Source organism: Acanthochromis polyacanthus, chromosome 17, assembly GCF_021347895.1.
Source record: "Acanthochromis polyacanthus isolate Apoly-LR-REF ecotype Palm Island chromosome 17, KAUST_Apoly_ChrSc, whole genome shotgun sequence".
Lineage (NCBI taxonomy): Eukaryota > Metazoa > Chordata > Actinopteri > Pomacentridae > Acanthochromis > Acanthochromis polyacanthus.
In genome coordinates, this window is record NC_067129.1 from 25,603,461 (window position 1) to 25,618,873 (window position 15,413).

Here is a 15,413-nt window from a genome sequence, read left to right on the forward strand (position 1 = left end):
ACATAAATAGATGAAAAAATGTATAATACTCTTAAAATATTAAATGGGTAATGTTGCTATATTGAACATGTCAAAACTGAATGCTGCTAGTCCCTTATAGGTGGTTAGTTAAAATACAACACATATGTTAAAAAAACAAAAATACAATCTTAAAGCCTGACAGTTTATCACTTTCTCCAGTTACTCCTACATTCATTTAGAGAAATGTTTTTTTTTCTAATGTCAATACACTGCCTTACCTTTAAGTGCAATGACCTTGCTGGCTGGATTCATGATGGCGCTGTCGGCTGAGATGGGCCTTCGGATTGGTGTATTTGGGTCGGCCATGTCAATGATCACCACCTGAGTCTGCTCACCCACCTTCTCCCGGACACAGATGAACTTGTCCGACTCCATGGTCAGGGTGCTGAAACCTATGTTGGCTGGATTAATTCCTAGGTTTTGGAGCTAAGACAAAAAAAAACATATGGGACATGTTAGATTGATCAGAAATAGGAAACAAAACGTTAAGTAGACATCATTTGCAAAAAAAAAAACTATTTGAAAAACACTAAGATCTCCTTCTGGCCACAACTTCCTCAGACTCCCATTCAAGGAGCAATATTTCTACCTAAATATTTTAATTCACAAAAAACTAGTGCAGTTCTTCCCAAGAGATGCAAAGACAATCATATGGCAAAATAAATGAGGGCGGTGGACAAAATTTGACCTACAGTAGTGAGTCTCAGAGAGCTTCAAAGTCCCACTTACTGTTGTTAACACAATGACTGAAAAGTCATTGTGTTAACTCATCTCAGCTACCTTGCACAGTCAGCCAGCTGATGATGCTTCGCTGCAGCTCGTTGGACGCATGGAGCCAAAGTGGTCACAACATTTAGGGAGCTAAGCTGGGTAGATGCTAATCCACTGCCAAATTCTCAAAGTATATGGCCAAAGAGGAAACTAGAAGCTTTCCAATCTTTCCAAGCACTGAAGTCTCACTGCAGTTGGACAAACAGAAACTTTTTAAGCTTGCACTCATTGATGTAATTGCATTTGGTTAGATGCACTTTGTCAAGATGATATGCAGCAAAATCAGTTCATCAAGACAATTTTGACATAACATCTGTCTAATTCTTGCATAATGCTAATCTCAAATCAAAAGCTATGTTTGCACAATCCACCAACAAGAGAATAATGAATAAAGTAATGTTGCATTTGCTTGCTTGGCTTGCTGGTGTACCAAGGGAAGAAAAAAAATATACTAGACAAGAAGAGGTTTAGCCTTCATAAAACAAAGGCCTAAGGCTGTGGGCAAAGACCAGGTTACTGCCAAGGTTGGAAACAGGGCATCCTGCCTGCTTCACACAAACCCTGACACAGCAGTACCTACTAAGGGGAGCCAGACTGGAGGACTGTGCCAAAACAACTCAAAGCAGAGTTTCAAGACTCTGAGGCAAGTACAAACCATTTTTCATAGTTGCATTTCTAGTTTGTAAGCACTGGAATTGAAATGATGACAATAACACTGGACAAGACAAAAGAGCAACTAATTACACAAATACTAGTGTCTTTCTGCAAACCAGCTACAAATGGCAGTAGGCTGCTATGAAGTAAACCTGAAGGAAATGAAACTACATAGAACGCTTCCCATAGGTCATGTTTTGCTGTTGCAACTTCCTCTAGTTTTGCAACGTATTACTAATAAACCACAGTTGTACAACTGTTGAATAATTACTGAAAGCTATACAGACCTTCATTTCCTGCTGAAACCTGAGACAGTGGATGTGTGGATTAATTCTGCTTCACGGTCAAGTATCTGCACCTTTGCTCTTATTTCCTTATGCCACACTCCTAAAGCAGATTACTGATTTCCTATAGTATTCAAGTGATTCTAGACACTGAAATATAAATAAACCATATTGTCAATATTTTTTAAAACATATTTATACTCCTAATATTAGGTTTAGGCTGAAATAGTTAACTGTAAGGAATATACTTTGTGGCCGATATTTGCCTCACAACATTTTAATTTGAAGTAAAAATGTCTGTTTTTTTCTTCATCAACATTATATTTTTTTTAAAAAAAATCAGTAGTTATTTATTACTAGAGACAAAAAAGTTGCATCACCATTTTACTAAAGCCATTAGTTAAACATGGAAATGCTAAACTTACATGTTTATGATCTGAGCTTTAATAGAAAGAATCAAAAGCTGCTTTACTTGACCAGCCAAAAATGTTAGGCGATTCATATTCTGTGGCCTGATAATTTATATACCAAGAGTAGATTTGTGAACAAAATCTGGATCACTGGGAAAGAGCCTGCTTGGCCTGACAGCAACAGCTGTAATTTGCCCTTGTTTGCTTGAGCGTTCTTTTTTAAAGCTTGCTAATGATAAAATGTGGTTCCACAGTCAACAATTTCACACAGTTCAGCTCTAATCAGCAAACACAAGCCACGGTTCCAAGAACTACTTAACGAAATGGGAACACCTTCTATCAATGACAGGACACACCCTCCTCACAGCCCTCTCCCACCCACATTCTTTCAACAGTGTGTAACCTGGTTCCCTCTCAGTGACATTGAGATAAATGAACTTACAGAACAAGTGTTACTATCAGTTTTAAGGAAAAAAATGAAAACTGATCTGAAACAATGGTGTTTTTCCTTTTCTGAGCAGGGTGACATCATACCGTTATGTCATTGCAGGCTCCATGCCTCTTATAGTTGTCATTGTCTAGTACGGAAGCCTTGTTTACTAAGGCAACATTTATTCAAATACTAGCCAAAGGGGAACAGTCTGCAGAGAAAACATTTAATCCTGAGTACATTTGCCTTCAGTAATAACCAGCAATCACTTGTCTTATCAGAAAACTATAAAAAAGTTACTATATTCATCTAAATGGACATGCTGAAAATGGATCTAAACTAAGAGCACTCTGTTCATTTGTATCAATATCCCACACAGTAACTCTGAGATCTAAGTCTGTGTGAACTAACTGTTTGACTTTAACTTGTCTCTCGAATCTCTGTAACCCAGACTGAGGTATGTCTACATGTTAAGCACAAGAGGAAGGTTATCCTCTATTACACAATACTTTTCGAGACAGATTTACACGCATTCGCTCTCGCGCTCTCCTCTCCCTGCCATCTGTCATCTATTCTGGGACCAGCAGGAAGCCTGTTCATTCACAATGAAAAGCATTCGTATAACAGTAAGGAGCAACATGGCCTAATCACAATGAATATGTTAACTCAGATCCTTGGAATAAAGAACAACAAACACAGACAGATGCTGCCCTGGCAGATGACTGACCACAGTCATAGTTTAAGTCTGGCAGACTGGTTTGCTATAGAAACCTCGTAGTGAAAAACTACTGTGACATCAATGGGCAGGAATTTGGGTGAAAGCAGGTCAAACCAGTGGGGCTACAACTACTTTGGAAAATTCTTTTTTCAGTCATTCTAATGTGCCCTGGCTCTAGCCTAGCCGCACTAGACAACCCATGGCAACAAATTTAATTCTCTGCCAGGGTCAGTCTGGTTACCCTCGGTAAGCCTCGAGGTTGGATGCCCCTAAAACTGGCCGACGAATCACCATGAAGTGTAGAGTCAGAAGGCGGGCGTAACTAAGTGACGACAGAGGAGCGACGATTCTGACAGAAACAACCGGAAACAACTAGCCTAGCTGCGCTAGACAACCCACGGCAACGAATTTAATTCCCTGCCAGGGTCGACAACAAAAACGACAACAGTCGTTGAGCTCCATTAGCACCGACTCTGAATAATCTTTCTGTTAACATGTCTGTAATATACTTGAGCTTCACCCATTGACTGTATAAATAAGGCTTCACCGAACTACCACATCCTCTGACTTCCGGCGCTCTAGGAACTACGTCACTACCTACCCAATTGCTGCAGAGTGAATTGAAAGACAACCTTTTAGCCCGCCTCCCTCCCTGTCGAGAGTTCCTAGACCCTTGTGTCTTCAGAGCTGGGTCTAGCGCGGCTAGGCTACCCTGGCCCTGCTGCTTTCAGATAAAATGCTAGCACAAGTTTTGATAAAACCTTTCAATCTGTCAACACTTAATTAACAGCAGGGTGGCAAGTGAAGAGCATTCAAGAAAATGGGGGGGTTATCTAAGGGAAGAGTAAGAGCCAAACTAATTCAGTGACTCTGTATAGAAAGAAATTACTACCAAAACATGCCTTTCTAACTTGGTATTACTTAGGATTTATTGCAGTTATTCACTAATCAGTAAAATTTACATTTTTATCTACTACCAGTGCCAGGAATGAGCTGACATACAGGATGCAACTTCTGATAAAAAATGGTATCAAAGTCTATGTCATGTAATTCTAAATGTACACAAAATAAAATCTGTTATGATAACAGCACAGATTCTAAATCTGGCAGTCAAGACAGTACTCTACATTTTTTGTCACCAGAAAAAGCTCAACTATGTCAAAAATTAAATAAGTGCAACAAAACTTCATTCCAAGGGCCAGACAGGATTTTAGATCACAGGGCAGGGAACAGTTATCAGCTACATTCACACTGGCAGCAAGTGTACTGTAGAGAAGGAACGACAGACTTCAGCTGAGGTACAAAATCAAATTATATGCTTTCATTAAAGAAGGAGAACTCATTGGAAAGTGAGGTAATGAACAACCAATATGATGGAAATTACTCAGTCCTTAGAAAATACAATGGGTCATTCTGGCACATACTGATATCATTTATAATATTGATTTTCCTGCAGTACTGTGTATTGTATTGTTTAAACTCTGATTATAATGCTCTGGCCAAAATTAGAAGAAAAAAACAATGCCACATTAGCACCTGAGATGATTTATTACCATCACTAATTCCTACTGTCTGTTATTGTTGAGAGGGGAAAAAAAAGTTCTTTGATTGAAATGTGAAAATATGTAATGGGGTTAAAATGATATTGTATAATTTTTCTTCACTTTCTGTTTGAGCATGAGAAATTGAGAGCCTGCCCACAACTGATGCAATATATCAGGCATACATTTGATATTGGTCCAAAAATCAATAAAATTACTGTTATGCAACTCTTCACAACAGACTGCTGACGCATCACGTAGTAGAGGTGTGGATGTATTCTAATCCATCGTAGGCAGTCCCTAGTTCAGAAAACTCTGTGCTCTCTTGCAAGAAAGCTACATAAAACTGAGTATATTCCTGTTAAAAAGCCGTACAATTTTGCTGATTGTTGCTATTTAATCTTAGCTAAGGACTCAGCTATTCCCAACTTTCTCAAGGGAGTCTCATCTGTTGATATAACCTGTATGCACTTCCTTTCAAAGAAAGCAGCATCTTGCTCAGCAGAAAAAGTTCTCTGGATGTCCAGCACATGCAAAGTTCAAGGTAGGGCAGGGAAGGATGTGCTATATAATGTGCTGAGGCATGCAGCACTTCATCGCAATGCTCCACAACAGGAAACCAGGGACCCATTGTCTACAATGACTGAAACAACAGGTCGGCCCAGCACTGAATCCTCTTCTAACATGGGCCACTGGTGTGGGACATGTGACCAGCTCGAAGGTGAGAAGCAGAAGGGCTGCCTATACAGTTAGATAAAGAAAGGGAGAAAAGAAGGAATGACTGCATGCATTTCTGGACCTCATCAATCTAAACTTCAGGCTGGTTCTTGCTGAGGTAGTTGTGAGACTGCAGTTTCCTTTTTCTCAGTTTATCATACATTTACACAGTGCAGCAAAATGTCAAGTGTTCAGCAGATCTGTATCCTCACAGGCCTGTCATGAGATATCAGGTGGTTATTTACAAGCACAGTTCAAAGTGCAGCATGCAAACCTTGTAAGGTGATATTTAAAGAGCATACCACAATACACTCATGCCTGTCACCAGGCAAACAGCAGAGATGAATAAGTATGTGCAATGAACAGATTCAATTTACAATGAAAAAACATTGAAGAGTGCAAAATAATGTACTGCCTACAAGACCCAACTCTTTAGCATTTTCAGGGAACCAAATCCTTTCTCAGACAGCAAACATCTAATTTAAAGCTAACCACAACATGCATTTGCATCAATACTAATTACAATGTTTGCTGTTCTTTTTTCTTTTACCTAAATGCTTGGCAAATTTGGGGATTTAGATAACCTTCCTAGAAAATAGAATGAGTTGCCAATTCATACAAAACACACAATAGTTCACAATCAAAGATGAAAATGCTTTTTTGTAAATAGAAATGATCACCAAAAGAAGTGAGTCCATTTAACTTAAGTAAATGCTACATTAATCTGTTGTTTTGTAATATGCTTTATAAATAACAATAAAGTGTACTTCCTAAATTTAAACTGCATAATATACATTTACCAATCAGATTTTTGTCAAGTATTTTGTGAAAACTTTAATCAGAAAAGTTACCTGGTATCAGCTATTTTAAACCTAAAAAATGACTGCATATACTTTAAAATTCCTCATGTATGCCCACAAAGTAAATTAAGAGTAGCACATGATTATTGACTTGTATGTGAAAAGGTTTGTGGACTCAACACACTCAAAGGTTTTCCCCCACAAACCATCAAGTTAGTCTTATGGCACCAGAAAGAAGACCTGACAAATCCTGTCTACTAAATACTACTTGCAGTGGAAACTTTCGTCAACAGAGAATGTTGCCATTACATAAACTAAGTCCAAGAGTCATTTTTAAAGATTAAACACCCTTACAATCCCAGGTAAGGGATCAGTACTGAGGATACGTTTTCAATTGACACAGGTTCCCATTTGAATAGCTACAATGATGAGTTTCTGGGAAGTGATTTCTCACTCATTCATTTAACATTATTCTTAATTTGCCCACTGCTGAATTTATTTCTCCCCAAATGATGTGCTGAGCAGCGTCACGATTGATAGTGGTATTGATAAAATCCTAACCAAAATCATCCCTGCTACTGGGATTTTTATACAAAAGTGGAGTGCATGGCATATGCTATGTGTTGTGAGGAAAGGATGTGACATGTTGAGACTGTGGCATTTTAACTAGCACTACAATGTCTTGAACTGGAGTCAACACTACACTATATAAATGGATGATATATGAAAATGCAAGCTATGCAAGTTAACCGGATGACAGGCACACAGTTGCAGAGTTTAAGGGAGAGGGAGGGAGGAAACAGGAGGGAAGGAGAAGACCAAGATTAACACTATTTGCTGGCAATGTGCACTAGTTCTCTCTCCACAAAAATCGGCACGTATAGCAGAAAATGACAGTCATCTCTATAACAAATTACTGGTGTTATGATCATTTTACATGTATTTTACAAATATATTAGTATCTGTAATCACATCTTGTGCAACACTTAAAGGGTTGTAACACTCAAATTATAGATTCATCAGTTTCATGTCATTATTTTTTATAAAGAATTAACTTCAGTATTTTTGATTGTGATAAAATTCAAAGATACCATTCAGTATCATGTGTGACAAAGAAAGGCATCAAATATTAATTTCAGTAGCTACAAAAAGGCCAATATCTGAACAGTTTTACCTTTACTTTAGCAACTGCTCAAAATTTAAAATACACAGTGCTTCTCTAGGGTTATTCATAATCACATTTATGCATGAACATTTTATGGTGGCAATTATGAGCTTCTCATGACAAGCACAAATTGGAGCAGCTCTAAACTATGTGCAAACTATAGTAGGAGTTATTCGAGGCTGAATTATACCTGTATATATTATTACATACACTTGCTGGAAAAAATGAATACAACGTAGTTTTTGGTAAAGACCACATTAAAAATATTTGTCCTATTGAGACCTTGTTTGTAGAGTTGACGGTTGGGTGATTAAAACCAAAGTAATCAATCCAGTGCAACTTGCAGTGTGCTAAAGCAAACATGGATATTGAAAAGACAGCTGCATCTGAACCTGCACATGTGAGAAATTCAGCAGTCCCAGAGCAGAGACTGTGAGTCGATGTCAGGATGGTCTCTCCAAGATCATGTGACTCTATTGTACCAGTAAGTAGGTAAAACGTCCTTCATTCAGCAGCATCTTACAGTCCCTAACAAACTGACAGTAAATTGACTGTCAGCCAAGTCAGAAATGAGCCAACACAAAAAAGGATCCTCGACATAAATGTGACAGTTTGTCCTTATTTAGGTTTCAGGTCATATTGTCCAGTTCTAGTATCCTGCATGAGCTGCTCAAGTGATGCACGCTGTGAAACATGCATGAAATGGCATATGCAGGTCATACATTAGTGATAGTTGCTGGAGATCCCTTGAGAGTTGATTAGTCACACAAAATAACCTTGTGATGTGCCAATGACACAAATCAGGAAAAGCACAATCAAGTCACAGCTTGTCAGTTCAAATCACTCAAAACTACAGTGTAGTAAAATCAGTAATATGGTTAAAACACAAGTTATTAATAAATTAAAACGTTACCAGCATACTGTTATTTTATGAGACCATGGGCTGACAATTACTCTTCTTGGATGCCTAGCAACATCGAGCCCATGAAAACTAGCTTTTTGGATAACTCAGGTATACTAACATTTATTTGAATGTTGATTTGGGTGCATTATCCATTTTAAAATAAATCAGTAATAATTCCAAGGGAAACATGACGTGTTAGGACATAATTGCACAAGCCTTTCATTTGGCAGAAATAAAATATTAGTTCAGTTTAAATGCACAGTCACACTGTAATTCACCACTTCTCTGTTGCTCTCACTGTTCCCTCCCACTCCTACAATCAAAAGAACTTAAAAAGGGAGTCAAAAATTATTCCATAATAATTTCATTGTAACTGTAGGCACAAAAGGTCTTTGCACAGCTTTGAGAAGCTCGGCCTACATACAATCTCTTGTGATAGGCCAACATATTAACTCATCAACTGCTGTCACATAAAAAAAGATGGAAATAACACAGACAGCTGTACTGCACTGACTTTACTTCATAAGAAAATGTTACTCGTTTGATTGTTTTAATATCATCAACAGCAAAAAAGAAAAAAAAAGCCTAGCAAAACCCACAGCATCCACCTGCTATGACCAAGAACAGCACCACACTATACCACACCATTCTCACAAGACCTTTAATTAGGCTCACAGTTTGTGAAAAGCAGAAATAATAAACCATGTGCCCTGGGTGTCAACATTCAATCTGTTGAACAGTCACAGAGCAAAGATAACAATTAATTTCAAATTAACTCCAATGGTATTGATCCTAACCTCTCTTTGGGGACCAGAGTCCAAATCTGTGCTATTATGAGGTATAGGCAGAGACAGCTCAGTCAAACAGTCTACCTTTAGGCAAAAAACAAAAAGTCTCATAATAAGTCTCATACTTGGCTTTTTAAACTCAGACGAGACAGATTTCTTTAAAAATTCAAGCGAAGAGGTGGACAGATCACATTTCTCATTTAAAGCCTGACTGAAACACCAACAGTCACTATGTTTTATTCATTACATCTTGAGGCCCTTCAGACTGAATTGGTGAGCTTCCTATTTCCACAACCTGACCAACAACCAGTTTTATTGGGGCTGTAGTAAAGGTGTGGCCATTTAAACTAAGACGAAAGCACAGTGCAGACAGTACACAGGGCTTAAAAATGACGAAAAACAGATGAGTGGTAGAAAGATTTATAGTAGCAGCTTCATTACTATCATATCAAGGTGACAGTTTGCCTCAAATAACAGAAAAAGAAGATTTACTAAGAGAATGCTTGAGCCTCAGCCAACTTTGGCAAAGTCATTCAACATGGGCAGTCTGATAGCTATCTGACATACCACATGACTACAAGCAGCCAGCGTGATATCCTCCTGAGGACGGATAATCACTTTTCAAAGAAACTGGACGATACATATATTAGACCATGTTAACGGCACATAATTACGTTTACTGAAAAAGATACAATATATACACGTCTTGCTTAGCTGCCAAGTTGGGTGAAGTGGAACACGATGCAGAAAAGTGAATTCAACGATGTCAGAACAGGTGGTAGCCAAATAACTACTACATTTAATGTATTTGATAGATTGCACTGATACTAAGATATCGAGTAACGACAACAGTGTACAATCCCAGAAAACGAAACGTTTTCTGAAAAATAACTAACACTTTTTTTTTATTACAGCTTCCGAGAAAATTATATATTTCCCCCGCTTTTGTAAAACTTAGAATTTAAATCATGAACATGGGTGGCTAGTCAAAGTGTTAGCAAGAAGGCTAGATGCTAGCTAAGATAAACGTCATCCACCCTGCCAGGCTAGTTAGCATAGCTCGCCAAGGCTAACTTAGCTACTTAGCGATCTTACACTTGTGTTAAGTAAGTCTCTGAGGCGACAGCGAACCTCGTAGTGACTGTGGCTAAAAGACAAACTTTACCAAATAATTTCACTATTCATTCATCCACGTACCTGCAGGTGCTCCTGAAAGCGAATAGGCAGGATCTGAGCCATGGCGGTTCCTCTCTCACTCTCCTCCGGTTTCTTCTTATGCTAACAAACTACGGCTGCTTCTCTCAGATTCGAGCCGGACAGCCAGGGGGCGTTTAGTCTAAAGTCCAATTGTGAATTAATTCTGAGCCTTGTTTGAAACGTGTTGTCGGTGTGCTGGTACTTTTTTATTCGTCTCTTAACTGTTTAGTTTCGGTCTTCCCCTGGCTAACGGCTGACTGCCACTACACCGACTCCCTGGACCTGCAATGGCGGTGGAGGTTGGTCAGCAGAGAAAACATCCCGGAAATGGAAGTGCATTCGATACGGCGGATGAATACGCAGTGACACTTTTTAAAAAGTGCATTATGCCATGTATATTCGCTATTCATTTGACGTATCCACATAATTTGATATTCGCTTTGAAATATCAAACAGAAGCGCTGGAGTTAAACATAAAAATATGAAAGAACACATGTAAATGTGGAACTACTTCTTTGTATTCGCCCTTTGATTTTTGCCACATCATTCGTCTTTGTAACTGAACGTCATTCCTACGCGCTGTACACTTGTTCCTCTCAGCCAATCAAGTGACTGAACTACAGCTGGAAATTCAACTTTTCTTCAATTCAATAAAGATATATACAGCTTTAATTATTTTTACACTTAAGTTTGATAAGGTCACTCTTGTTTTTTATCACACGGTCATAGGACAAACAAGGTACAACGCCACAATAATTCCCCTCACTCCCACCACTTTTCAATGAGGCCTGTTCCTCTTCTTCCTGTAATCCTTAAATAGTATTGCAATCATTCGACTGATTTAATAGTGTGTTTGTTTTTTACTGTCAACGTGAGAGTCATAAGGAGATATGGAGGGTTAGTCATTTATTTGCTCCAAAGAAAACAAAAACGTTTTCTGTAAGATGAAAGTGCGTTAGTCGGAATTTTGAGGAACCCCTTTCCTTGAAAAGCTCTTTTATGCCTTTGTTATTAGTAGAGTGAATTCCTTTCTGATCTCCCTGTTAAAACCATTAGAGCATTCAAAATGCTGCAGCTGGAATATTGACGAACACTAAGAAGAGAGAATACATTACTCATATTCTTTAATTCCTGCACCGACTTCCAGTTAAATATGGAATTGAATTGAAGGCACTATTTACTATTTCTAAGTCTATAAATTGTTTGCAGCTAAAACATATCTGCAATATGTTGGGTGAAGCTGGGAAGGTCTCTCAGATTTGCAGGGACTGGTCAGTTAGTGGTAAGGCTGAAACCGGCTCCCCTTTGGAAAATAAGTTTGCCTCATATGTAAACATTTTTAAATGTATGCTTAAAAGAAGTTATTTTTTTCTATCTTCATCAAACTCTGCACGCAAAATTTGTGTATTTTGATCAGAACCATGCAATATCTATCGGGTGGAGTGTGCATGCAAGTATTCACTTCCTTTTTTTACATCCACAATTTCTGTTGGCAGAGGATGCTAGTCAATTGCTCAATGTACAACTGAATGCTGGGAAAGCCATCTCTGCAATGAGCTGACCCTTCAGCAGAGATCTCATTCTGTTGAGCCAGCAATTATGACTTCTGAAGAAAGACAGGAAAATGAGTACATGGTATTAGTCAATCACACATCATGATGCCTGGGGATGCAGCCAGATCCACAAACTTGTCCTGCAAAGCTCCAGCAGCAAAGAAATGCTTTAGCTTTTATTTGATAATGCCCTTGTCCCAGGGATGATCATTTGATGTGATTATTGTCGACCACCTCTATAACAGACAGGGAGAAGTATGACAGTGAAACTGTTAACCAGTGTTCTTGTATGATTAAATAAATAATCTTGAGCAACAAAAGTATGAACAATATGTAACAGTGTATTGTAGGACTCCGTAACATCACCTCCAACATCAAAACAACGCAAGACTCACCCACAAATGAGGTGTCCAAATGCTTCAAGACAATTTATACTTTTATTCATTAGCAATGGATCAGGTTAAATCCAACATAGTGTCAAAAGCATTAATCAAAAATTGGCTAGACATTTTAAAAAAAAAAAAAATCCCAGTCACTACTGCTGCTGTTTTCCCTACTGGACAACATCTGGATTGTGATGCATCCAAAAGCTCCTCTGTCCAAAGCTGCTCAAGAAAACTGAAATATTTCACAATCAGATGTTAGGAGAAGTGCTGGGGAAGGGTATATAGTTGATCAGTTAAAAATGTGATAACAAAGCATTTTTGCATCACAAACATCCATCCATCCATTCTCTATACACCGCTTTATCCTCACTAGGGTCGCGGTGGGGGCTGAAGTCTATCCCAGCTGGCTCAGGCGAAGGCAGGGGACACCCTGGACAGGTCACCATTCTGTCGCAGGGCTACCATCACAAATATGTATTGATCAATTTATAGTTGTGTTATTGAGTTATTTCATTTAAAGCTCTTATTTTTATTGTATTTCTCTTTTAAAACAAACTGTTTCCTACAGAACTACAATATGCAACCTCTAAGAAGCTTTATTATTGGATCATATATATCTGTTCTCAGCATGAACTGTATATATAAATAAATACGTGATTTTTGTTTTTTTTTATACTCGTGGTAAAACTGCATCAACAATCATGAACAAAATTCTAGGTTTTTGATTTTAGAGCATGATAAAATCATTTAACTCGCTCCTGAGATGACAGAGGCTGCCATGCAGCATACAAGCATATCTTTTTTTTTCCTGGGAATGAATTAATGTACTTTGTTTCTCTGCCACAAATAGCTCAAATATTTATCATGTGGCCATAAATGTGAATCAAACCAACCACGCAGCTTGTTTACTGATCTATAGTTTCAGAGGCAGAGAGTAGTGGAAGCTGTCCTGAATAGACCATTCATGCTGCGGTTGCCATGGATTCACATCCAAGGAAACACAAGACACAGACACTCACAGAGGCCATGTGTGTCACGTTAAAAGAGTGGCCTTAAGGCTCTCTGCAAGGATTTGACAATGGCCTGCTGAGGCTGATACCAGCCTCAGGTTCCATTCAAATGAGGGGCAGCAGTGGTCATTGTGCAACCTTTGCCCTTTTCTTTCCATTCAGTTGCTCAAACAAGACATCCCCATCTCTCTTCATTGTAGCTCTTTCCCTGCAGCTCAGTGAGAAGGTAAGTCAGGTCTACAGAAGAGCAGCTTGGACTTGAGATTTGTATAACAAATGGGGTGAAGCTTAAGAAATTGTAACTGTGTTCTTTACAGATTTTTGACCGCAAGTAGACTCCAGTGCTTTGGCAAGGATTTAGGCACAGATGGGAGCTCCGTGTCTTCCTGTGGTGGGGAGGATCCCATCAGGGATGAGGGAGAGGGACTGACACTTGAATCCAGAACGAGGATTGAAAAGCCCCATTGGTTCCCTGCTCTCTCACATTCCCTCTCCTCCTAATCAATCCTACTGCTCCACTTTAAGGAGGCAGACGTTAGGGGAAATTAAAGCTGCATAGATCTGATATTTCTGTTTCTTTTTGTCTTTCATTCGGCAGGTTCAGTTTCATTTAGGACAATCTCTCACCCCTTCTAAACCAAACAATATGTGGTAATTAACACATATGCAAAGTTATTGTCTTCACTAATCATGTTTTAATTTCATTTTCACCAAAACTCCCCAGTCACTTGCAGTATATTGTAGTCTAACCTTTGAACAACAGCTCAAGTGAAGTTACTAATTGACTGTGTGTGGGCCTTTGCTCCTTTGAAGCAGGAAGCAGTATAGTTTGTCACTGGTTATACATGTTAGCATAAGGCCTGACCAGCAATGTCAGACAACCTGGATTTAAAACCTGAGTGTTTAACCGCTCAAAGTTTGGAGCTGTTTCTCTAGTGTTACTAAAACCAGAATTCAAGGCCTACAACATGCAGGTCAAACCTGTCTTTGCAATGAAAAACAAACAAACATATTGTTAGCCTATAATTTAATTTGGTTGTCATGAAAACTAAAATATAAACAACTTTCATAACATTTTTAATTGAAATATATGCCATTTTAACAAAAATGATATAGGGCTGTCTTCAGCGATGACAAAGTTTTATTTGGATTTCCATGCCATCTAGTGGACTAGAGCTTCAATTAGTGTCTCAAACTAGATGCGGCTTTAATTTATCAAAAAATGTTGCATCCAGAAATGTAAAGTAATTAAGTAATTTTAAATACTGTACTTAAGTATAATTTTTAGGGACTCTCGTAATTCTTTATACTTTGACATCACAGCAATCCAGAAGTAAACATGGTGCTTTTTTTGTTGACCTTTTAGCCTTATTTTATTCAATAGGTGCAGTGGAGACAGACAGAAAAGTAGGGAGAAGCGTGGGGGGAAGACATGCAGCAAAGAGAGTGAGAGAGAGAGTGATCTGTTTTTTTTTCAAACATCCAGTTTGAAAAAAAAAAACAGATCAACAGACAATTGAAAAACACAAGAAAGATTCTAGAACTCTGCTGTAGAATTCATCCACAACTGTTGACAATGCAGGAATGTAACCGAGGTACTTAGGTTATAACAGCTGTTTTCATGTTGCAATCGAACAGACGTAAGCATCGACAAACTGTTGGATTATTTCTTCATTTCTGGAGATCATTCAGGACTTTATTTCCATCAGCATGGCTCAGAGAACACAACCAGAACATGCAGTTCGGTTCAACATCACACCAGAGCAAGCTGCTTCCAAAGGCTTCAAAGGGCCTGGATTTTGCAAGAAATTTTCTAGTTTGATAGAACTCCTCGTTGAAAAGGAGCAGTCATTCCAGCAGGAAGAGGCCAGCAAGACCAGCTCAAGCAAACTGGAAGAACTGCTGTCTCTGCAGAGAAGGCTAATCAACTTGTTGCTACAAGCTGAGCTGGAGGCCAAGAATGAAGACCAGGCCTCTTCCCAGACCCAGACTGTGACCATGAATTGGGCCGATGCCATGGTTCACAGAGAACTTGACTACCAAGAAAATGAGGACTTGAAAATG

General features: G+C 38.6%; 1 protein-coding gene across 3 annotated transcripts in view; it reads right to left on the bottom strand.

The window, feature by feature from the left end:
• cltca (clathrin, heavy chain a (Hc)) overlaps window positions 1-10,718 on the bottom strand; it is a 36,496-nt gene extending 25,778 nt beyond the window's left edge. For 2 of the 3 annotated variants that reach the window (XM_022204328.2, XM_022204327.2), the window contains exons 1-2: window positions 10,401-10,717; window positions 240-447 (exon numbers count right to left, since the gene is read on the bottom strand). In XM_022204328.2, coding sequence (XP_022060020.1) covers window positions 240-447; window positions 10,401-10,442 — 250 coding nt within the window. In that variant the 5' untranslated portion in view covers window positions 10,443-10,717. Of the gene's footprint in view, window positions 1-239; window positions 448-10,400 lie in introns of all 3 variants that reach the window. The other variant, XM_022204326.2, reaches the window with a different exon arrangement.
• Between the last annotated feature and the right edge of the window lie 4,695 nt (window positions 10,719-15,413).